The 25046-nt window shown below is 42.2% G+C and overlaps 1 protein-coding gene across 2 annotated transcripts in view; it reads right to left on the bottom strand.

Moving 5' to 3' along the window:
* spg11 (SPG11 vesicle trafficking associated, spatacsin) overlaps window positions 1-25046 on the bottom strand; it is a 46592-nt gene that overhangs the window by 18552 nt on the left and 2994 nt on the right. For both annotated transcript variants that reach the window (XM_084058945.1, XM_084058944.1), the window contains exons 4-25: window positions 24043-24247; window positions 22883-23020; window positions 21178-21569; window positions 18749-18894; window positions 18463-18580; window positions 15589-15744; window positions 14838-15022; window positions 14567-14743; window positions 14398-14469; window positions 13994-14121; window positions 12674-12852; window positions 11759-11969; window positions 10547-10729; window positions 9654-9760; window positions 7977-8122; window positions 7020-7187; window positions 5919-5985; window positions 5469-5631; window positions 3988-4196; window positions 1633-1741; window positions 1290-1449; window positions 575-853 (exon numbers count right to left, since the gene is read on the bottom strand). In XM_084058945.1, the coding sequence (XP_083915071.1) occupies window positions 575-853; window positions 1290-1449; window positions 1633-1741; window positions 3988-4196; window positions 5469-5631; window positions 5919-5985; window positions 7020-7187; window positions 7977-8122; window positions 9654-9760; window positions 10547-10729; window positions 11759-11969; window positions 12674-12852; window positions 13994-14121; window positions 14398-14469; window positions 14567-14743; window positions 14838-15022; window positions 15589-15744; window positions 18463-18580; window positions 18749-18894; window positions 21178-21569; window positions 22883-23020; window positions 24043-24247 (3698 nt within the window). The remainder of the gene's footprint in view (window positions 1-574; window positions 854-1289; window positions 1450-1632; window positions 1742-3987; window positions 4197-5468; window positions 5632-5918; window positions 5986-7019; window positions 7188-7976; window positions 8123-9653; window positions 9761-10546; window positions 10730-11758; window positions 11970-12673; window positions 12853-13993; window positions 14122-14397; window positions 14470-14566; window positions 14744-14837; window positions 15023-15588; window positions 15745-18462; window positions 18581-18748; window positions 18895-21177; window positions 21570-22882; window positions 23021-24042; window positions 24248-25046) is intronic.

The following is a 25046-nucleotide window of genomic DNA, read 5'->3' on the forward strand; positions in this document are numbered from 1 at the left end:
AAGAGAAAAGTATAGATAAAGAAACATTTTGGTCGTGTAGACCTTCCTCAGGCATCTGAGAAAGGTCAACGCAAATGTAACATGTTTTTTAAATTAAAAAGGTTGGGAATAGAGAACCGAAGTCTGACTTCACTGCCGCTGGAGGCCCTGGGTCACATAGTTATTCTTTCCATTGAAAATTCCATAGGGTCACCTTAGATCGTGTCATATAACAGTGTTAAAAAATAAACAAATCAGCTGCACGATTTTACTCATATGGATATGAAGTATCAACTGACGGTGAAAAAGTACTAATTTATCCAAGGAGTAAAAATACTTTTTTTTTCTTCTCCAAAGTAAACACATACGTTATCAAATGTAACTCAATATCATAAACGACACAGTCACATAGAGTACCTGACAGAATCGCAGGGCTGATTTGTTTATTTTTGGAACACAGTTCTTTTATGACGTGATCTAAGATTTCCCAATGGGATTTTAAATTGAAAGAAATACTTCCGTGACCCAGGGGTAGCGGGAGTGACGTCAGGATGTCGGTAATCTATCACCGTTGCAGAGGGATTGTCATTCTGACCTGGTCGCAGGCAGCCAGTATGGCCAGTAAGGGGCAGCGTTGTGCCAGTGCCTCTCCTAGCAGGTGAGTCCAGGAGCGGGGCTCCTCCTGGCTCTGCAGAAGCACCTGAAACAACTCCCTGAGGGGCTCAGGGACCTCCCCCTTCACGTTCTCCTCCTGCTCTTCGTCTTCCTCATCCTCTCTGACCACGCGCTGTCGACTGTTGAACTGCAGCTCCTGGAAGGCCAGCGACAGGTGCGCCTGGAGGGCGGGGCCAAATTGTGTGGCCAGCAATCTCACCTGGAGGAGCGACCAAATTATGGAAGAGTCTGTAATCACTGACTAGGGTTCAAGCCATTTATGTGCGTTATATGCCTAAATTGTAAGCAGCAAGCTGGTTTCATGACATAAAATGTCTTAATTTTGGGATTCTTTTTATTGCAGCAGAAAATGCTTCAGAGCTCAGAGAGGAAAAAACCTGCCATGGCTCACTGGAGTGGATTTTTCAGTTAAAACCTTTTAATACACGTTTGAAGGACCATGATAAAGACTTTTGTTTTGTAAACCAACATGTCATGAAATCTTTAAATTGCAGGGTTTTTCTTTTTCTTTCTCTGTGAGGTGTTTATGTTTATTGTATGTTTATTTGTGTCTCATAAAAAAAACAATAGATCATTACGTACTAGTTGCAGTAGTAGTAGTTAGCAGTAGTATTAGTAGTTATTAGTAGTAGTACCTGTTGAGGAGGATAGCTGTGTAATTGGACAAACAGCAGGAAGTTGATCCAGTGTCCGTCAGCCGCACAGTGGGCAGGGTAAACAGAAGTGATTGGCAGGTGGTGGAGCTGACAGAACTGGACTGGCACCGCCCACTCCTGACCCGCCTCATAGGAAGTCCTGCAGACAAAATATGGATTAAATATTAATAACACACACACACACACACACACACACACACACACACACACACACACACACACACACACACACACACACACACACACACACACACACACACACACACACACACAGCGCGTCTGTACGTGTGGCGGTCATGTGAGTTCAGGGGATGTATCTAACCTGCTGATGCCACTCTGTTCCAAGCTGTCGATCACAGCTGACTCCAGGTAGCCAATCAGCTCCTCTGCTGCCGTTTGCTCCACCTCCAGCAACTTGTTGCCTTTAGCCACTGGGAGGAAGACAAAGCACTGGTTGGACGGTATGACGGTGGGTGCAAGTTCTCCCATAACCACTTGAACCCCAGCAACAATATTCTCGCATTGCGACGCGTCGTGAGCTTATTATTTTTGGCGAAGACATTGGGTGTAGATAAAAAAATCACACCTGTGTGAAGGTAGCGGCGCCTTTGATACATTTTGTCATCGATATGTGTTTATAATGTGTTTATAGCCATGTGTCACGTGAAGCTTGACCAATCACTTTGTCCCGTACTCAACATACGCATCCATGCGGAGTTTGTGTTGTCATCGATATTAGTTTAAACTTTATAGCCCAGTTAATAAGAATACAGAGGAGGGACATACGGATGGACATACACCTGGACATACACACGGAGAAACACTAGAGAAACAATATTAATTATCTGTCTTCTAATGTCTACGTCTTTGAATGTTTATATAGCCATCTCATTTTGTATTCATGATATAATAGTGATGTCATGAATAGTCCCCTTGCCTGACCAATCAGAACGTTGACGGGCCTGACCAATCAGAATGTTGACGGGCCTGACCAATCAGAACTTTGACGGGCCTGACCAATCAGAACGTTGACGGGCCTGACCAATCAGAACTTTGACGGGCCTGACCAATCAGAACGTTGACGGACCTGACCAATCAGAACTTTGACGGGCCTGACCAATCAGAACTTTGACGGGCCTGACCAATCAGAACGTTGACGGACCTGACCAATCAGAACCTTGGCGAGCCTGACCAATCAGAACGTTGACGGACCTGACCAATCAGAACCTTGGCGAGCCTGACCAATCAGAACGTTGACGCAAAAGCCAGGTATAGAGGGCTAATATCCGCTCTATACCTAAAGGTATATAGAGCGGCTAGCGCCGCTAAAAATCACACCCAGTGTGAAGTGGGCGGTGTGTGGTCATCACAACATGACTCACTTAAAAAAAAGGATAAATGACTTTTTTTTAGGTCCATACTGCTATTCATAGGGCTGCACATGTGTCATGTGTTTCGCTAGCCAATCACAGTCCTGAATTTGCAAAGTCAGCCAATCACATTACAGTTAGTGGTGATGACACTAGCTGTAATGTGATTGGCTGACCTTGCAAAAGTATCGATTTGCATTAACAATGGAAGGGTTAGGGGTGTACACTGCGTTGTTGACTATTGGCCAATCACGGTGCAGGATTGGTCAGTGTCCAAAACTCACTTATAGGGGGCGGTACACCGCCCCAAAAATCACACCCTGTGTGAAGGTAGCGGCGCCTTTGACATTTTGTCATCGATATGTGTTTATAATGTGTTTATAGCCATGTGTCACGTGAAGCTTGACCAATCACTTTGTTGACGGGTCTGACCAATCAGAACGTTGACGGGTCTGACCAATCAAAACGTTGACGGTGAACACGGACAAAGTCAGGTATAGAGCAGGATCCGTATAGAGCGGCTAGCGCCGCTAAAAAAGCGCACCAAGAATAGTGTGTAACTCAGGTCCGTTTGACTAAGAATAGAGGGTTCAAGTGGTTAAGTTGGGGTGCAAATTGCACACTAAACGATACGTCAAAACTAGTTAATTTGATACAAAAGCTGTGTTGATGTTTGGTTGTACCAAATCTTAGTTACACTGGCATAAAGTCCAAACAAACTAAAATATTGTCGCAGAAAATGACGTCTTCACTTTGAGTGGCCAAGCATTGAAAAGCACTATTCTTGATGCGCGTGTTGTCAAAAACAGAATAAACAGTCGGGCTGATCAATCTGGGACAAGGTTGTTGCCAACTGTAGTTACCGAAAATATGGCTTTCATATTTTATTAACACAATCAAATGATAACGCTATTTGGGTCATAGACTGTTAGTATAAATCTATGTCATACATTGCGCCACGGGGGATAATCTGTTAGAACGCGTTGCCGATGCCAATAATTCACTCCTCGTCTTGCTCCAAGTTATCCAAGCTTTGACAACCACTGTTTTATGGAGGACTTTACACCTACTATGACTAGGTGTAAGAATTAAGTTGTAACTTATACTGTACCTACGTTGGAACTACTTCAGCTATTGCAAGCCTTAAACTGTTAGTATTGGGCGTAAGTAAGTGCTGGTGTGTATCTACAGTATCTGTGTGTGTGTGTGTGTGTGTGTGTGTGTGTGTGTGTGTGTGTGTGTGTGTGTGTGTGTGTGTGTGTGTGTGTGTGTGTGTGTGTGTGTGTGTGTGTGTATGTATATCTTACCCAGGTTCTGTGTGTGTGTAGCAGGGCTGATGTGTGTGTTGCCGTGTGTCCAGTGATGTAGTATCATTATGAGGACCCTCAGGTCCACACGGAGCTTCAGGCTGCAGACACCCAGCAGTTCACAGAAACACACACAGGCTGACGATACAGACGGCACGTTGAAACTCTGCAGAGCAACATGGTAGGCCTGCTCTGCTGCAGCACACAGCCTACAAAATGCACGCGCACACACACACAGGCAATCCGTCAAATGGAGGTGGTGGCTATATATATGTAGTATAAAAACCAGCTCACTTGCTCAATAATGAAAATAATTGTGAATCGCTCGCAACGTTTCGGATCAAGGACCTTCTTTGCCCGAAGAAGGTTCTTGACCAGATTTTATTCAGATGTGCAAAATACTTTTGATCACCTTAGGTATGTGCCATGTAAAATCCTGATTTTAATCCTGATGAAGGTCTAAGGACCGAAACATTCATTATTATAATAAAGTATTTTTGCAAGTTCAAAACGACAATCACTCGTATTTTGTGTCTTATCCTATTCTCGACACCAGTTGCCAAGACACTCAAGGTGTGCATCAGCCTTCAGTCAAATGGCTGGAAGTAAAACATTTGACTGCTATGGTCTTTTAACCAAGTGGATCTCAACCTTTTCTGGATCAGGGCTCAGTTGAAAATCTCAAAAGGGTTCGGAGCCTTAACACGCTGCCGTGTTAAGTGGTCAGATGGGTGCATTTTATTGTGCTTATTTTATTGATCAATCAATCGATTTAACAGTATCAATGAAAACTCACATTTCAAGGTTTTAAAGAAAAAAACACCATGAGTTTTTATTTATTCATTTGTTATTTTATATCAAAATCTTAGGCGTTTTGTAAATATTTTGGGGCCCACTTGCAATACCCCCATGGCCCACCAGTGGGCCCCGGCCCACAGGCTGAGAAACCTTAACCGCAGCAACCATATTTGGTGGCTGAGCTTTGTTTCATACATACAGCATTTAACCCATTAAAACCGGGAAAGCGTACATGTGTCATTTTAGATTTCAGCGTTGGCTATTCAAAAATAGCACATCTATATACTTACAAGAGCTTGTACATCTGCTATTTCTGAACATTTTTGAAAAATCTTGAAAGTGAAAGAAAGAAAGAATTCTGAATAATTTAGCATTTTTTTAACACAAATCTTCTCTTCTGGGGGTCCCTGGCACAAAACGTTTTCAGATGGGGGTCTGCGGCCAAATACACATCATTTTGGAGATCCTTGGCACGAAAGTGTTTGAGTACTACTGATTTAGAAGACATTTTGTAGAATCGGCCTCGGGTCGAAATGGGTTAACAGGGTGAGTTCCCCCAGCAGGTGATTGGCAGTTCAGTGCTTGGTGCCCTCCATGTCCTTTAACCCCCCCCCCCCCCCCCACCAGGGACAGATGAAGGCTGGGGGAAACATGTGATACACAGTAAATATTCATACACTCACAGTGTTTTGACATCACTGCAGCCTGGTAGGTTCTGCAGTAGGAAGGTGACGTAGGCAGACGTGGGGCGGCCGTGACGGAGGTAGTAGGCAGCGTCCAACCTCTCCATCAGAGCGAACCTGTTGACCAGCTCTGGACTGGAGAAGTGAGGCAGTTCTGATACGTCTACAGACCACAGCAGCAGCAGCAGCGGCAGCGAACAGGACAGTTTCCGTGGCAACAGATAACATGCAAATTCAGGGTCAGGTCTTATTAACAGGAAATCACAGGAAACACTGTAGTTATTGTTGCTTGCATAATTATAAATGTCATCGAATGGAGAAGTCAAGGTCAACTTTAATGACCTACAATGATTATGGAAATGGAATAGATGCAACACACTTCCAGCATTATCAGAGAATACAACAACACACACACACACACACACACAAACAAACAAACACAGCTTGTACCATTGGGGCTGAGAGTGTTGGCCGTCTGCCAAACAAACAGGCGTGACGGATCCAGCGGCTGGAGAGACTGAAATGGAGAGAAAAGAAAAGAGAGCAAGAGAGACGAGTGAAAAATAAATAAACTTCATTATAATTCCACTGCCTGAGGAGCAAAATATTCAATCTGCTTTACAGCCCGTCTCTCATTAAACAGACCGCAGAAAAACAAAACTGAGCAGATGGAGATTATATTGGTGAATTTTCACAGAGAACAGATTCAAATGTTTCTTGTCTTTTATATGTTTTGACAAATGTGTGCCCATAAACTTTTTGTTTGAGGTTTGGCACTATTGAAAATTGATTTTTTTTATGAAGAATAAGTGCAAATTATGTCATTGCATATTTTCTGGCACATGCAAATGTCTCAGAATAGGCGTGAGTTTGTGTGTACCTAACAAACAAATCAGCAAAGAAAAAGAATGATGAATCAGACTATGTTTGTGGAAACACTTGCACAAGCTGCCAGACTGGCACTTCATTGTTCATCATGCACAAATTTTTCATATTTGCATACGCGCTTGTCCTGGTTATCAGCATTATTTTAAATCAAACACCAGATTATTTTTGCAATCAAAATCAAACAAAACACACAAAATGATTACACCAGGAATGCCAGCCGTGGCCATTTAACACTTCCTGCCCCAAGAACTAATTATTTTTATAGAGCTATATCATTCTGGAACTTCTTACCATCTCACATTCATCTTATACAAAATAAATGATCATTCAAGATAGCTTTAAAGACACACTTGTTGCAGCAGACCACAAGACCGGAATCTTAATCTTGTGTTGCATTTAATTTTTGTATAATGTAATGTAATTATGTATTTTTCATGTTTTATATTTGTATGCATCTTATATGGACCCCAGGAAGACTAGCTGTCGCCTTGGTGTCAGCTAATGGGGATCCATTCAATAAACAACAATAAAAAAGCGCTTTATGATCACGTTTCGTGAATTACCTTTTCATTACCTGAAGGAACACATTTACAGATACTAGCTCTGTACACAGTCCATCATGAAAAGGACACATCTGTTCAGAAGAGTCAGATTGAGCTGTACCTGCATCAGGTGGTAGATAGAAAGGTCAGAGGTCGTGGGGTTGCTGCGGGGGCCCCCCGCGGGGAAGAGGGCGGCTCTGAGTTTGGGGTACGGGGTCAGGGTCATCTTTAAGAGCTGGGGGTCAACTCTCCACGCCGGGCTCCCTGACCTGTCTCCCTGACGCATCACCTGAAGACAGAGAGACAGACACGTCACAGTCACCCCACGAGTCACTGCTGGTTCTCAACATGGGGTCGTTGAGCGGGTGCCAGGAGGTCTCCAGATAAATGATTGTTAGTTATGAACCAAATGGACCCTTACGGGTCTATAACTCAGAGAGTATAAATGGAACCAAATGGACCTGTGAGGAGTTAGATTAACACTAGAGTCCAAGAGATTACAAATCATATCATACTAAGGGTCCTTGAATCAGAATTCATACCCTCCCTCCACCTTCCTCCCTCTTCCTACTACTACTACTACTACCACTTATATGTTCTACGCCTCCGCTCCTCGTTCAGCTCCTCTTATTATTTCATCTCTTTTCAATCCACCAGTTTATTTATGTATTTATGCAAACACCTTAGTAATTGTTGCTTGCATAACTGTACAATGTCATCAAACAGAGAAGGCAAGGTCAACTTTAATGACCTACAACAATTATGGAAATGGAATTGAAACAACAGGGCAATTTCCAGCATTATCAGAGAATATATAATAAATCAGCGCGCATGCACACGCGCGCACACACGCGCACACACACACACACACACACACACACACACACACACACACACACACACACACACACACACACACACACACACACACACACACACACACACACACACACACACACACACACACACACACACACACACACACACACACACACACACACACAGTTAGGAATGTGTTGGGAGTCTCTCTGGAGGTTCAGCCAAATGACTGGAACGTAGACTGGGACAGTGTTGTTACCTGGTCTATTCCTCCAGGGGTGAACATGATGGTGGCAAGGGCAAGCAGGCTGTGTCCCTCTAGCAGCATACTGGAGACCGACGCCTGGCCACCTGGTAGGACCACCTGGGCACTGGTTAGACTGGTCCAGAACACACACTCTGGGTCTACAATAACAACAAAACATTAGGCCATGCAACGTTTGATTTGTAAAAAAAAAAACAGAGGGACATTTTCGGAACCACTTAAGCCCTATAAACTTTGTCATATGACAGATAGTGAATATAGCTATTTTTGAAACGTCTAACATTTTGCGAATTTGCCCCAAAATAGGGACACCAGGGTTAATGTGGTTAACATACATTTTTTATTAAATTGTTAAATTGTGATATTATCAAACATAACATATCAAACATATCTTCTACATTTACCAAAAGGAAATGCTTGTATTTAATTCAGTCTGAACAGAAGCAGGGATAAAACATATCCCCACTGCTGGTGATGAAAAATAAATGACCAGACAAGGGGATATCAAAAGCAGAGGCATGTATAACCCCCTCAAATCGAACCCTGAGGTTGTGTCCACTTTTAATGCAGAGCACCGACCCGTTGTCAAGTTGAAATATTAGCATTTTATTGGTTTGATTGAATACTTTATTCTCGATACACCTAGCAGAGGAACAATATAATTACAGAGGCCATTACTGTACATTAACCATTGCGCCTGAATGTAAACAGCGTGAAATGTAGCAGAAATGTAAACAGCACGAGGTACAGTGAGACATTTAGGCTAAAAGGATAACACAATGTTGTGAATGCTGGTGCCATATGCTTGTAATGTACAGTAATGGCCTCTGTAATTATATTGTTCCTCTGCTAGGTGTATCGAGAGATGGGTTCTGTTCTGTACAATGTTCTATTATTAACCATTGTGTAATGCTGAGGAGACAAATGCAAGGCGCAATAGTTAATGTATGCCATAATATGCACTTTGATAGACTGTTTGGTATAGCACTTTATATGATAAACTGTTAACTTTATTATATTATATACAGTGGAGGTACATAGCACTTTATTTAAAATGGGTTATATCCATTTACTGCACATCTATAGGGTACACAAGTTTTTTGAGTCTAGCTTCTGATCTGATGTACCTGTATCTGTTATGTAATGCATTGTTGTTGTGATGTCATTTGTCATGTGGTTTAGTGTTTTTTGTTGAAGAGGACCACAATGGAAATAAGCCCCCTGGTTTTATTGTGTTTTCATCCTCGGTGACGAATTGACTATATAGTCGGAAAGTGCTCTTGTGCTCTTTTTTTATGTCACCAAATAAAATCAATCAATCAATCAATCAACAACCGATCAAATATGGCGACTGAAGTAATTGAGTTTCACAATTACATAATTGTGAAACATAAAATCACGATTATTATTTTCAATGAAATATGCAGCCCTTACTACTATCCTTGCGGGGACAGACAGTTTGTAATCTTTAGTCTCAGTTGGACATGCCATGTTTGTATCTGTAGGACAGACAGTGTCGTTTGTATCTGTAGGACCGACAGTGTTGTGTGTATCTGTAGGACAGACAGTGTTGTGTGTATCTGTAGGACAGACAGTGCTGTGTGTATCTGTAGGACAGACAGTGTTGTGTGTATCTGTAGGACAGACAGTTGGTGAGGGACCTCTGCGTACCTGTCAAGTCTCTGCTGATCTCTTGGGTTTTGACCAGCATGTCAAACCAGGGCTGGCTCTCAGACAGCGTCCTGTTGGACAGACTGGGGCAGTTCCTGGGAGTCAGCCTGGACAGACAGTGGAGACAGAGCGGTCTATACTTAGTATAGTATAGTATAGTATAGTATAGTATAGTATAGTATAGTATAGTATAGTATAGTATAGTATAGTAGTATAGTGTAGTGTTGTAGGGTGGAAACCTTGTATGTCCAAAACCGTCACTTTTCAGGAAATGAAAAAAGAAAAGAACCTGTGTTCCAATGTATTCAGGGTAGTTATCTAGTCACAATCTCTTGTTAAAGGGATAGTTCACCCCCAAAATGACTATTTTTAGCGGTGCCAGCCGCTCTACATTTGAACGCGTGTGTGTGTCCGTTTGAGCACGGTGTGTCCGTTTCAGCACGGCAACTTTAAACAGCCATAACTCCAGTTCGCAGCATGCTATGGAGTACAAATTTTGTACATGGACTAAAACCACCAATAGGGAGGAACTGTAATTACTTAAGCCCTGCCCCCTCTGTCTGCCCATTGGCTGGGCTTTAAACAGCCATTATTCCAGTTTGTAGCATGCTACCAAGTACAAATTTGGTAAGTGGACTCAGACCACCAATAGGGACGCACTGAAATTAGTTAAGCCCCGCCCCAAAGGCACCGCTTCCTTCACACAGGGTGTGATTTTTCTATTGATTAGTCACCGCATGGAGAATTGAATTCATGGATATTTTTTGTTTTTTGTCGCATTCCTAAGCCAATAATTTGATGTCTGTATTCAGTAGGTTCTGTGGTCTATACCCGGGCCGTGCTGATGTAAGTATGTACTATGTATTCAATAGGTTCTGTGATCTATACTGCACCTGTAATATTGTAGGTATGTATACAGTAGATACTGCAGGCTGTGGTCTAGACAGAACTGTATGAATCTTTTATGGAGGTTTGGAGGCAGTGGGGTGCCAGCTGTCATCACGCCCCCAGCCTGGGACATTCGCCATAACAGCTGGTCAAAGTCACTCAGCTCAGCCTTGGTCAGCATGCCTCGCCTGGACACAAACACCCTGTTATGTTAGAGAGTTTGCTTCTATCTATCCTATGATCAACAAAGGACTCTTCTTTATTGGCTCTGATCCCTCTGGTCTTCTGTCAGGAAAACACAGTACGTCAATTAACACAACTAAACTTTTGTTTAACCCATTGAGACCTGAAGCCGATTCTACATGTCTCCTAAATACCAACAGTTTTCTGAAAAACGTATGTTTCTATATCAGTGGTGCTCCATCTTTTTCATGTCAAGGACCCCCAAAATTATATGTATTTGGCCGCAGACCCCCATCAAAATATGTTCTTCCAGGGACCCCCAGAAGCAAAGATTTGAGTTAAAAATGTTCGCTTTAAAAATATATATATTCAAAGATTTTCACGAATTTTCACGAATTTTCAAAAATAGCAGATCTACAAGCTCGTAGCGCGGCACTCGGTGCCGCGCTATGAGCTTGTATATCTCATATGCTTTGAATAGCCCAAAGTGTGAAATAATGCTTTTTAGCTCAAATCTAAAAATGACACAGTTCCAGGTCTTAATGGGATAAAACACTGGTTCTCCAACTTTTTAATTTCCATGACACCCAGTTTGGTATGCATTAGTTTAGTTCATTTAGCACATTGTAAAAGAATAATAGAAACGATGCATATCAAAGAAAAGAAGTTGCTGTGCGAGGAAAGGAAGAAGTCGGCAGGCTTACTTGGAATCCTTTCCTTAATGGAAGAGGTCATTAAATAAAATAACAGATTAAAAGTTCAATAGGAACAATACCACGGACCCCCATAAGAGAACACAAATGGAACAAAATGGAATCTGTAAGGGTCCATTACACCCAGAGTTACAGAGACGTAAGGGTCTATTTGGTTCCCAAACACCAATCCTTTAGCTGGGGACCCCCTGGAACCTCCTCGAGGGCCCCTGGGGGTCTTCAGAACCCACATTGGGAACAGACGGATTAGAATAAAAGAAAAACTAAAACTTAATAAAATGTGAATAGAGGAAAAATGATCAGACAACAACATCGGCGTACCTGGCCAGCAGGTACAGTATGTGCTCTCTGAGGGTTCTACTGCAGTGTGTGTTGTTGTTCACCAGGTCAGAGGTCAGCTCTGGCCAGCAGGGGGCAGCAGAGGGCTGCGTGTTCTGACCCACAACGCTCTGGATCCAACAGACCAGACGGTCGCGGTCATGGAGAGACGTCAGGTAACCCCACAACACCACGGGGTCACTGGAAGCAACCGCTGATGGACACGACAGGTAGACATGTACACCCGATAAGCGGACAGATGGAGAGACAGACAGGTCGATAGAATCAGCCAGATGGGCAGAGAGACAGTTAGTTAGACAGACACATGAAACTGGCATTTAATCACTTAAAAGCCTGTAGGAGCCAAGATATATTTTGCTTGTGTTTTTATTTTGTTTGGTTTTCCCATACTTTGTTTTGACTTGTTTCATTTCCGTTAATTGATTGATTTGCTCCTGTCTGGTGTCTCATTATCTTTTGATTTATGTCAGGCAGCCAGGCCCAATACAGAGTGAAGCTAGGCTCAATATTTTCTGTTGATCATCACCGTTTACCTTTTATTTGCCTTCAGTTTTATTTATGTAAGTTTCAGTACACACATGTTTTTGGACCACAACGTTACGTGACGCGTTGTGAGCTTATAGATCTGCTAGTTTTGCAGAATTTATTGGGATGCTAGTTTGAAGAGAATCTCGATTTCCTCCAGATGTTTACTGGTCATTTATCTGATATATTGATGCACAGAGATGCTAGGGTTAGCTTTCTATTCTGCCCTCTCCTATGTCTATTCTCTTCTGTTCTATTACATAATTATATTATGTTCTATTATACTATACAATTGTCTATTGTACTGCATTCTATACTATTCTAGTCTATACATTGTAATCTATTCGTCCATTCTATATGCTGGTTAGGTACCTGTGTCCTGGACTCTGGACAGCTGGACTGTCCTCTGTGAGTTCTGGTCCCAGTGTCGGACCCAGTCCAGTCTCAGAGAGCTCCACAGATCGGCTGAGTCTGACTGAGATCTGCTGTCTCCCATTAGGTCCTCCAGTACCACTCTACAACCTGGGTCTGACTGGGCCAGCTGTAGAACACTGTGAGAGATGAGACAAGACGAGCGGATGTTGAGTAGACACACACATGCACGCATGCACAATCACATCATGTTGCAATGAGTTGTGAGCTTCTACATCTACTATTTTCTAATCATTTAGAAAAATCTTGAACAATTTGGAATATTTTGGGGGGGTCTACAAAGCGTTTTCAGATGGGCGTCCGCGGCCAAATACATGGCCATTAGGGGACATTAGGGGTCCTTGACATGGAAATGTTTGAGAACCACTGCTCTAGAGCACAGGAGCATGATCAACAATATTTGGAGTTCATATATCATGACCAGGTAGATATACAACTTGGGCTGGGCAATTAACCTCCAATATATCGAAACCGATATTTAGAAACAATAACAGACTTAATCTAGCTCACGTAGGTTAATTGAATAATTGCATGTTATTTTAATAATTATTTCAAATTTCTTTACGTGTCGATCAACGAATCGACACGTAAAAATTTGAATATTCTTGCGGAAATAGCGGACGCATTGTGAGCTTGTAGATCGGCTACTTTCACTATTTTTTGAAATGTAAAAGAAAAAGGGGCTTTAGTGGTTAAAGATGGCGGTGTTGTGTTGTTATAGCTATAGCATCTAGTTCCGTGTGTTGTTGTCACCTCAGCTTGACCAATCCAGAGCAACAGCACTGCTTGCTTGTCCCATAACTTCCCATAACCTCCTGACTGAGCAGGGCCCAAATTAGGTTCTGAGTACCTTATCTGAAACTAAGCCATAGCGTATAGGGAAAAAATCCAGAACCTGTGAAATGTTACACAGCACGCATGCTTCGCTTATGTCTTGTGGTCAAAAAGTAGCCTGGAATCCAGCCTGATTCGCTACGTTCGTCTTTTTCTCACTTTGCTACTCAGTCTGGCCAGGGTCCTATTTGACTCGTATTTACATTACGTAGGCAAGTCAGGAAGTGACTCGAATTTTACATTGGACAACACTGGCCCCGCCCCCCCCTACAGACCAATCAAAAGCCGCGGGCTGTTTTCTCCCCTTTGGGCAGGGAGATAGGAGGCTTTCCAGACTGTGAAGCGAAGTGAGAAAAAAAAGGCAGAACCTAGCAAGCAGGCTGGATCCCAGGCTAGTCAAAAAGAGCCATGAAAGCAGTTGTGTACCTTGTTGTGTGTGTGAGTTGTGAGCAGCGAGTGGTGGGCTGTGAACCCAACACCTCCATCTGTCTGAGGAACGCCACTCTCTGCATCTCCTCCTCAGACAGATAACCCTGTGTCGCCAGCTCCTCCACCTCAACAGAAAACACACAATTAAGACCAATTAACATCTAGTAATCCTCATTAAGATCACAAGGGCAGAAAGAAATTCAATAAGAAGTAACTTTACACATTATTGTGAGAAGTAAACTGAGGATTGTGACCTTAAGTGTGTGTGTGTGTGTGTGTGTGTGTGTGTGTGTGTGTGTGTGTGTGTGTGTGTGTGTGTGTGTGTGTGTGTGTGTGTGTGTGTGTGTGTGTGTGTGTGTGTGTGTGTGTGTGTGTGTGTGTGCGCATGTTGCCCTTCTCACCACAAACTCCCTGAGGTCCTTGTCGTCAGTGTAGAGACAGACAGAATGAAGCTGTTTCTTCACATTAAACCCCTGAAAACACAAAAGACTTGAAACACACTGAAATAACTCTGCAGTCTCTCTGTCTGTTTGATCAACAACGTATTTTTGTGTTTGTGTGTGTGTGTACCATATTTCTCAGCAGTGTTTTAGCCTGCTGTAGGTCTCTGTTCGACAGGCAGTTGAAGACAAGGCGAAGACCTGTACATCTCAGATCTGAGATTGTCTGATCGGGTCTGCCCTGCCTCTGCAGGAAGGCCTGGACACGTGGGATCTGATTAGTCAGGACAGCCTTCTGGACCAGAGCCTGTAAACACACAGAGATCACAAACACACAGATTAAGAATAAATCAACTAATGTGAGCTATATGAACACATTTGCGTACATCTCCCAGCCTCACCTCTGTTGTGAGGAGGTCCCATTGCTCCTCCTTCCTCCCCTCCTCTTGCTGCTGAAGAGTTGCCGGGGTGTGTGTGCGAGGAGTGTCGCCCCCTGCCGTCCAGGGAAACTTCTTCATGTAAACTCTGAGCTCAGTGATGTAAGCATCCAAGATCTCCACACAGCGCTCAGAGTCAGCATCTAAAACTACACACAACATCACACTACATGAGACAACATTAAGTATAACTAGATAAACACAAATGTGTTGTGTTGTGTGATCACTGTTCCATGGATGCATATGAATGAATGTTTCGTCTTCATTAAATCCCACACTGTTTGTTACAACAGGTGACCCTACCTATCGGGACAATTCCATTGGTGACTTCTTCAGCAGTTCACTAGCTAGCGAACCAGTGCAACACTGGTGTTTTCACAACACAAAGTGAACTGGCAAGCAAAATGATATTCAGTACGAGAGGCAGAGAATATTGCTAGATCCTCCCCCGCATCTTCCTCCTCATTTGGTTCAGTGTAGGGGTCAACAATATGATTCTTTCAGGGCATTTACCGAGTAGTCTGGTGAGACGATAGCTGATGTTTTCAACCAATAACTAATTACAGTAAATGTAAAAGTCAGGCAGGCTAGATGCATGCAGGAGCAGATGCATCTCAAAAATTTAGCAGCCAGCATATAGTGTGTGTGTGTGTGTGTGTGTGTGTGTGTGTGTGTGTGTGTGTGTGTGTGTGTGTGCGTATGTGTGCAGTCTTACCCTGTGTGTTGTTGAGTATGGTAGTGACCTGTGTGTTGAGGAAAGACAATGCGAGGCTAAGTAGCTGTTCAGAGAACTGTCTGCTCTGAGCTTCACTGTGAGAGTCTCTGATGGACGAACACAGCAGGTCCAACGCAGGGCACAGCTCCTGGATGGCTGTGGAGAGGAAGGACACATTATTACACTTGCCCACGCTTAGCACAGCGAGTCACCTCTGTCCGTGTGAGTGTGTCTGTGTAACTTAAGGAGCCACAGCTGTTCTTGTCAGATTTGGATGAAATTCGCACATAAGCTGACAGTTGACCAAGGAACGAATTCTGTAAATAAAAAATGGGCTGCCGCTGACAAGTGATATTTTGTATACATTTTCAGCAATGTATAATGAAATCCAATGTAGCAGCACTGAAACTGCACTCCCTAGAGTCTAAGGAGTGCAGTTTCAGTGCTGTGCTTCTAGCGGAAGCCGGACTGAAACTTATCAAATGTATTATTATTATTGAGAAACTGTAAAAGTTGATTACAGACAACTTTTTTCTAATACTTTTGAAATGAAAGAGAGTTTGGAGATTGGTCTGTAATTGCTGTGAACTAGTGGATCAAGGCTTGTTTTTTTAAAGAGTGGTTGGATAATTGCATGCTTAAAGTGATCGGGCACACAACCAGAGGATAAGGAGCTATTGATGACTGACAAAATCTAAGGACTTGAGACAGTTAAAATATATTTTAAAAGTGCAGTAGGAATGGTGTCAACAGTCAGGGAACTGGAGGAGGATGGTCAACTATGGTGATGCTAGGCAGTGTTATCTTGGACCTTATATTGTCAACTTTGTCAAGAGAGAATGATAAAAAAAAAATCACAGTCATCATCAGAGAAGACAGGAACAGGGGAGGAGCTGGATTAACCAGAGTGTTAATAACGGCAAAAAGAGATTTTGTCTTATTCTTATTAATTAATCAGATTGCAGAAAAATGCAGATCTTGCATCCTTAATGTTGTGATTAAAAGCAGACAGAAGTTCCTTCATGTGGATGAAGTGAACCGTCTCCTTAAACTTTTCCCACCGCCGCTCTACCTTTCTGCATTCTCCTTTTAAGCTGTGGATGTCATCGTTCATCCATGGGGATGAGTTAACAGCATCAGCACATTTATTTTTTGTCTTGAGGGGGGCAACTAAATCTAGGGCAGACAAACATAAATTATGAAAATGGCAGACGAGGTCATTGGTGTCACTTGGAACTGTCACATCCTTACTAAGGTCTGAAAAAACAGAGGATTTTTTTCCAGCAGAGCAGCTATTGAGAGTGCGAGAGCGGACTGAACGTTTGATGGGTTCAGTCTCAGCAATCAAATCTATGTTAAAAAGAATATGTTTGTGGTCAGAGAGAAAGAACTCAACCAAACACAGCTTATTGAGGTTCAAGGACAGTGTCAAAACTAAGTCGGCCCAGACACATGCTGAGTCAAATTTAGCGTTTAGAGTAATGCTAATAAACTCATCAGCTAAGCTGTCGGAGTGATTGTCAACATGAAAGTTAAAATCTCCGGTCAGCACCAAGTTATCAACTTTCATAACAGAGGATAAAAATTCAGAGAATTCAGTTAAAACTCACTGTTAGAACCTGGTGGGTGATAACATCTTAAAATAATGAGAGGATTAGCAGATCCAATCCTAAGCAGGAGAGCTTCAAAGGTATTAAAATGAAATGTTCACAGAGCGGCAAGCAAACTGTTAGCAGCTAGACCACCTTGTGGAGGTGGTCTAGCTGCTGTATTTTACAAACAGTTTGCTTGCTAGACATCCTAGGAGCATTAATAATTCTACAGGCAGCGGGACATAGCTTGTTCACAGTTATGTTGTCTTTGTCTTTCAGCCAAGTCTCTGTTAAAAAGAAAAAATCTGTGTGTTGAGACTTAAAAAAGTCCCTTGAAATGAAGGGCTTGTTACAGGCTGACCTGGCATTAATTAAGGCCATTTTAAATGATACAGACTTAATGGCAGGAGCTATAGGTAGGCAGGGAATGTGAGTGAGGTTTGATGGAGTGACGAGGGGTGATGTTGAGTGAAGAGTGTCTGGTCCTGATAAGAACAGGGATGGCCAGAGGGCAGAAGAGGGATATGGAATCAGCATGACCCAAAGGGGGATGCTCATGATTATTGCAAGGTGAAACTACTATGGCGAAACTATCATTCTGGGGTGCATGTCACTTAGAGCTAAAAGCAATGAACTGAATGTAGTGAGTAATTAACAGATTGGTGCCTTTTGGATTATCTTGTTTATAAGTGATTACTGGTCCAAAAACTGTCAAAATTGTCCACTTGTGAATGTAGGCATCTCTCCGAGGGCCATTATTATTCTATTAGGGCTGAATATTGAACAAAATGAAATACCGGTATCACAATATTTTTTACCTAATTCCTCTGTTTGCCTCCTTGGCCGTGGGTGCTCAGCTAGCAATTAATACTCAACAATGAAAACCACAGAGGTGGAAAAAGAGGCACTCCATAAATAATGATGCAAGAAAATTAGCTCAGAAAACCATTTTCTTTATTCTTCCAGCTGCATTTTTGGTGTGTAGCCTTCAGCAGAGCAAATAGATTACATTTAACGCATCATTATTTGCCACTTTTTTCACTTCAGTGGTTTTCATTGTTGAACCCCAATATTAATATAGGGTGATGATAATATCCTATCCTATTGATGATAATATACAGTACATTTCTTTTTTTCAAAAATACCTATAATAGCCCATCTACAACCGTGCATCTAATAACATTAGATATAAGTAAGTGGCGCCCGGGTGGCGTAGGAGTGAACTTCAGGCGCACTACCATGGATATGGTCAAAACGGTAAGCTTAGAGAGCACGCTCTTACTGCTGAGCTGACTGGGTGTGTCTCCATCAGACACACTGCTGCCTGCAGGATTCAAAATGTTCTCTTTACTCTTCAGGAAAAAATCCACCGTGTCCAGCTGACGGTTCTTCAAACCCGCCTGGAAAACACAGAACATGACATGTTACTCTGAAATTCAAGACAGTCACTTTGTAAAATTACGGGAGAAGTTTTTTTGTGTGCCTTCTACAGAGACAGACTGAGAGGAAGACAGATTAGGGGAGACAGACAGTAAGAAAGCTGAGAGGGAAAACCATGGACCTCCTACCTGCAGTGCATGGAGAGGAATGGAACAGCGCCCCCAGCTGTTGAGGTGACACAGTGCGTCAACGGTGGCAGCGCTGCCAAACACCATCAGTCTGTTTAACAGCTCCTCCTGAGTCACTCCAAACAGAACCTGAACTAGACCACTACCTGTAGAAACGCAAATGAAAGGACAGACAGACGGACGGACAGACAGACAGACAATACAGAAACAGAAATGAAGAGACAGAAAGAGAGACCAGAGGAGTAGAGAATGTATCTATATTTATACTGTATCACAGTATCACACTAGGAGTGCACTGTATTTATGCATTTACATGCACACCAATACACCAGTCTTACCCCGATTAAGGCAATACTCTGGTTGAAAAAGTAATTTAGTGAATCAAGTGAAATGTCCGCACACGATAGATTGCTCTCCCGTCTTTTCTTTATCATTTTAACCAAACAACGTTTCACCCATGCAGTGCTTCATCAAGTTACAGCGTATGGCTTTGGAAACCTTAAGTAGGTCAGAATCAGTAGGTGTCTTCCTTCTCCAATCCAATGTATCTTAAAGCAGATACACTATGGCCAGCTTGCATAAAATGAGTCGCAACTGGACTGTGCATATTCTGATTTCTAATGTCACTTCAATGTTCTGTAATGTGCGTCTTCAGCACTCTTGTCGTCATCCCAACATTATGCCAGTGAACATGGACATTTCAACATGTACACTACATGTGTTGATTTACATGACCAATTAATGTTAATTTAATGTTATTGTTCTTTCCTGTTGATGGATGATTAAAAGACGTACATTTATATGTGAAATGACATTGTGTGCAATTACCATATTTGTAATTCCCATTTGGGATTTCATCCAGGAACGTTTGAAGTTTAGGTGGTAAATCCGATCTAACCACTAGGGACAATGTTAGGAGTTTGTTTAAAGACCACCTGTGGTGGGGCTTTGAAGGTATCTTTTGTTGTCAAAATATGCCAGTGTTTTTTAATAATATCTTTTTAAAACATTACCTAAAGGTGAATAAGTAATGAAACACTGAGGCATTTTCTCCAGAATGGATTTTTCTTTGGGTTGCAGTAGGCATTCCTCCCGAGAGATATTATCACCACAGGTGGTCTTTAAACAAGCTCCTAACATTAGGTCCCTAGTGGTTAGATCGGATTTACCACCTACTAAACCTTGAACGTTCCTGGATGAAATCCCAAATGGGAATTACAAATATGGTAATTGCACACAATGTAATTTCACACATAAATGTACGTCTTTTAATCATCCATTAACAGGAAAGAACATTAACATTAAATTAACATTAATTGGTCATGTAAATCAACACATGTAGTGTACATGTTGTAATGTCCATGTTCACTGGCATATGTTGGGATGCGACAAGAGCGCCGAAGATGCAAATTACCGAACATTGAAGTGACATTAGAAATCAGAATATGCACAGTCCAGTTGCGACTCATTTTATGCAAGCTGGCCATAGTGTAAGCCATCTGCTTTAAGATACATTGGATTGGAGAAGGAAGATAAACCACGTAGGGGAGGAGATTGGGAGACTCTCCAACTTAAAAGGGAGGATTTTGGGATTTATGAACAAAAAACCTTAAAACCTTTTAGTATAAATTTGGATATTAGACCGTTCCTCTAATATATATACCATGCCGTTAGAGGAGCCTATTGTGTGTATATATCATCTATGTATATCTTTATATTGTATGTAACATTGATTGTGTATGTTTTGGTATATTTCATATGTTTTTTTGTATCTATTGTTCAGAAGTATGGCCCCTTAATTGATGTAATTATGATTTTCTTTTGGAGTGGACTCTCACATAGAGAACTGCAGCCTACCTATTGGTTTATCAACTTAGTGATGACACCCACTGACTCTGACCTACTTAAGGGTTCCAAAGACATACGCCTGTAACTTGATGAAGCCCTGCATGGGCAAAACGTTGTTTGGTTAAAATAATAAGGAAAAACGGGAGAGCCACCTATCGTGTGCGGACATTTACTTTTTCTTCACTTGATAATTTTTTGGGATCCAGCACTGTGTTTAAATAAACTGTGGGGATGTGCATATCCTACTCATTTTTTCATATGAAATAGTCATTTAGACACTTCCAAAATGGGGTAAGGGCTTAATCAGGATAAGCGAAACCTGAATAACAGTATTTTTACCAATATTTCAATTTAATAGGGCATGTAAACACTTAGTCAGATGTATTTTGAATGTGTGCATGTCTATATACACAAATGTAAGATGTAACAACATCACTGTACCAGACTTTTGGTTAAAACATATATAAACCGTTATTGTCCTTATCACACTAATGTTATGCTTCAATGGAATTACTGGATTATTCCCAGTAGTCGGAGTATTAGTGCACATTTACTATAAACGCACTCATTATCAGGCTGACCTTTCAGCAGCAGACTGTGTTGCTGTTCTCCACATCGCTGTACTGGCACTGCCTGGCAATCCGCCCTGTGGTAGCTCACACTTTGCGACTGCAAATCCCACAATGCCACAGTAGCCTGGTGTTCACCAGGGTTTGAAGACACGTAGGTGAGGACGGCAGAGAACTCGGACACAGAGAGCAGAGACAGGGAGGCCGAGTCCGGGATGGATAGACTGACAGCTGCTCCGCAGGGAGGGGCTCTGCTCTGGGAGAGCCGGGCTGAGGAAAGCGCCTGTAGGCACTCTGGATGGGGGAGGTCAGAGAACCAGGGCTGGGGGACAGAGATAGGGGGCTGGGGGACAGCGCCAGCCTTGGCTCTGTTGTACATGGATGAAAGGCGTGCCTCCCAGGAGCTGATGGAGAAGAGAGAGGATGGAAAATTAACAGACAGAAGTCAGGAGGAGATTTGATGTGGTTTGATAATACCAACATCTGTCCCTTTCCCTCACTGCCTGAGTGTCTATCAGTGCAGCGTGATTTGGGAACCAACCGGAGCTTTGGGTAAACCACGCCCCCGGAGCTCTCTGTTGGGTAAAGCGAGCTTGCTTTAACGTTGAAAAGGTATCCTGACTGTGTGGCATAACATACAGCCAGGCCCACCTATATACACTATGTTTCAATAATAAAATAATGCATCACTCTATTACTATACCACCTCCGGGGGTGTGGTTTGCCCAAAGCTCCGGTTGGCTCCCAAATCACGCATCAGTGTATCTGTCTGTCAATCTCTTTCTGCATGTTTTCCCCTCTATCAGTCAACTTCTCTGTCTGTCTATCAGTCTACCTACTTTCTTCTTGTTACTGTGATTAGACTGTATATTCCCTCTTTTACTCTGTAGATTTCACCAGGCATAGATTGTATATTTCTCACTATTCCCTGTGGATTGACTGCTCATAATTACCTACGGTACATGCCATGGCATTCAAAGTGATCACAAAAGTCAATCAAAAAACAAGATTTTTGGGTAGAATCTCCTCGTTTATCAACAGGAGTGCACTGAGGACTCTAGCCGGAGCCCTCATTCAGTGCCATTTTGACTATGCTATTGCTTGCACTTCATGGTAAACTAGCGTCGCCAAGCCTTTGGAAAATTGCAAATCTCCCAAAATAAGCTTGTGAGATCAACTTGCACCCCAGGACTCACCTAATCCCAGCTAACTTCATTAGTCTAGGATGGCTCAAGGTTCTGAGCATTCTACTACATAGCCACAGCATAGTACAGTGGAATGCTCTACCAAGAGCCCTGAAATGTCTAAATTCCCGATTAAAAGTTTAAAGCAGCTCCCAAAAATCATGGCTCCATCAAAATTCAAATTGGTCTTAGCCAAATTTCCACGGATTTAACAGAAATTTGCATGCAGTTTGTGACGCTCCAACAGAATTTGTTGTTGGGGGAAGGCGATTTGTTGCCCGCGTACCCGTCCGTAAGCAGAGACGTTGGGTTACTACTATACCTGTTTACTCCTTTTATTATTATAATTATCATTTATTATTATATTATTACTCTTTGCTCTAAGCTCTATCTTTTTTCTGTATGTGTCCTGTGTTTCATTACTGCGGCACTGCCATGAATTTCCCTCATGGGATTAATAAAGGTCTGTCTGTCTGTCTGTCTGTCTGTCTGTCTAATGCTGTCTGTCTGTCTGTCTAATGCTTGCATATTACCGGTCAGAGGTGAATGTGGTGTCCAGGGCATGGTGACTCCACGTGGAGCTGAGCAGACTGTCCTGGTCTCTGGGCTCTGGGGGTCGCATGGAGGGCCGCCCCGAGGTCACACGACAGAGCAAATGGTCTGGGAAGGTCCTGGTTGGAGGTGGGACAGACATACAGTACGTTAAGTTAAGATAAGATGTTTATTGTCACTGTATGGAACATACAACATTTTGTTTAGTGCATCCACTTAAAACAAAGAGCAGCATGCCAGCATCAACAAAGAAATACAGATAGAGCAACATTATGCCATAGACTGTTAGTCCATCCTAGTCAAGTCATCATCATAGTCTGTTGTCAAGTCTGTATGTTGAAGAAAGAAAATGTCCTGAATATGAAAGTATGTTGTATAGACCAACTACTTCAGCTACCATCAACCCGTTTTTTTAAAAGATATTTTTTGGGCTCTTTCTGCCTTTATAGATAGTAGATAGTGGAGATGGACAGGAAACAGGGAGAGAGATACAGGGAGTGACACACAGCAAAGGTCGTCGGTAATGGGACTTGAACCCGCGACGCACTGCCAGGCTGCACTAGAGCCCACATGCGGCACGCGCCCAGACCGCCAGGCCACCGGGCGCCCCCTCCATCAACCAGTTTAAAATAACGTTAGCCAACGCTGGACGGGGTCCGGGAGAGAGAAGCAAAAATGATCAGTTCTCCCAGTGGTGTTTATATTTTCATCATAATACCTACTGGACATTATACGTAGCTACTTATCTAAGCTAACAGCTGACTAACAGGGCTAACAGAACAGAGGTTCCTATGGGTTTGGAAAGCTCACTGTTGTTATTGTTATCAGTTGGAACACTCAACTGCACTGAGGATTTGTCTCTTATTACATGTAAGCATTTTAACTGCTATTTTATACTTTGTCGTAAAATAGCCTTGTGTGGGAAAATAGCCGACAACCTCACAATGTGTTGTACTGTGATGCGTTATCTGCTATTTTCACTACATATGAAAATCCTTATTTGAAATGTTTTTAAAAAAGTGAATTCTTCAAAACTTTGATAAAGATCATTGAGCGTTTTAATGACATTCCCAAAATAGTGATGCCAGGTTTAATGTGGTTAAATGAGTCCAGCCCCCACTGTGTCCTAAAGAACTGTTACCTGAAATAGTGGTTGAGGTCGACCGCTACGGCCTCGTGGGACAGACTGACGGCTACAACTGTACTGAGATCAGCAGACACCTGCAGGACACAGAAGGAGGAGGGGCAGGGGGAAGAGGTCTGCTCCTCTTCTTCAAGCCCAGAGCTCATGTACAGAGGGAGATTGATCATGGCCAGCTGTCTCCCCTCCACGCTGTCAAACACATCTGGAGCTCACAGATAAAGAAACATGTTCACCAAGACACAGGTAGGGCCATCACGATCATAAAACACTTTAGTTGTGTTTTTGGCATTGAACACTGGAAAATATGAATACAATTGACATTTATGTTTCCCTTTTAGGCTTTGTAAACAAATACAGGGTAGACATGACAAATAATTTAGAAATACAAAGAAATTAATAATGTACTATGGCCAAAATAGGCCATATTTAATCATTTAATACTTTAAAGAAAATGTTTTAAACAGTGGAAATAGACAATCTACAAGCTCACAATGTATTGTGATGCAACGCATTTTGGGTTTGTAGATCTGCTATTTAAACTATTATTGAGAATGTTTGAAAATATATATATTATAATATATTTTCAACATGGAAACGAGTATGCAAAATAATTGTGATTATCTCAAATAATAGGGATCAATCGATGATGTAATAATTGTGACAGGCTTAGACACACGATGTGATGTAAGTGTCCAAAGGATGTGATGTAAATGTCCTCAGGGGGTGATGCAACTGCAACTACTGCTCTTGCTATCTATTTTTTTTAAATAAAAAAGTGGTATAAAGGTTTCGATTATCGTTTTTCACTTTTATCGAACTTTATAATATGTTTTCAATGCTAAAAGTTAATCACTATATCTATCGTCTATAGGGCTGGTCTAGGAAATATGAGATGTAGAGGTACACACACCTGTGTTGGTGAAATCCTGTGTGGGCACAAACCTTTAGCGGAAAAACTTGAAATTGAGGTTACTGACAAAGTTTCGACCTTTGTCTTCATC

Source organism: Gymnoscopelus microlampas (assembly GCF_963454915.1).
Source record: "Gymnoscopelus microlampas genome assembly, chromosome: 6".
NCBI lineage: Eukaryota > Metazoa > Chordata > Actinopteri > Myctophiformes > Myctophidae > Gymnoscopelus > Gymnoscopelus microlampas.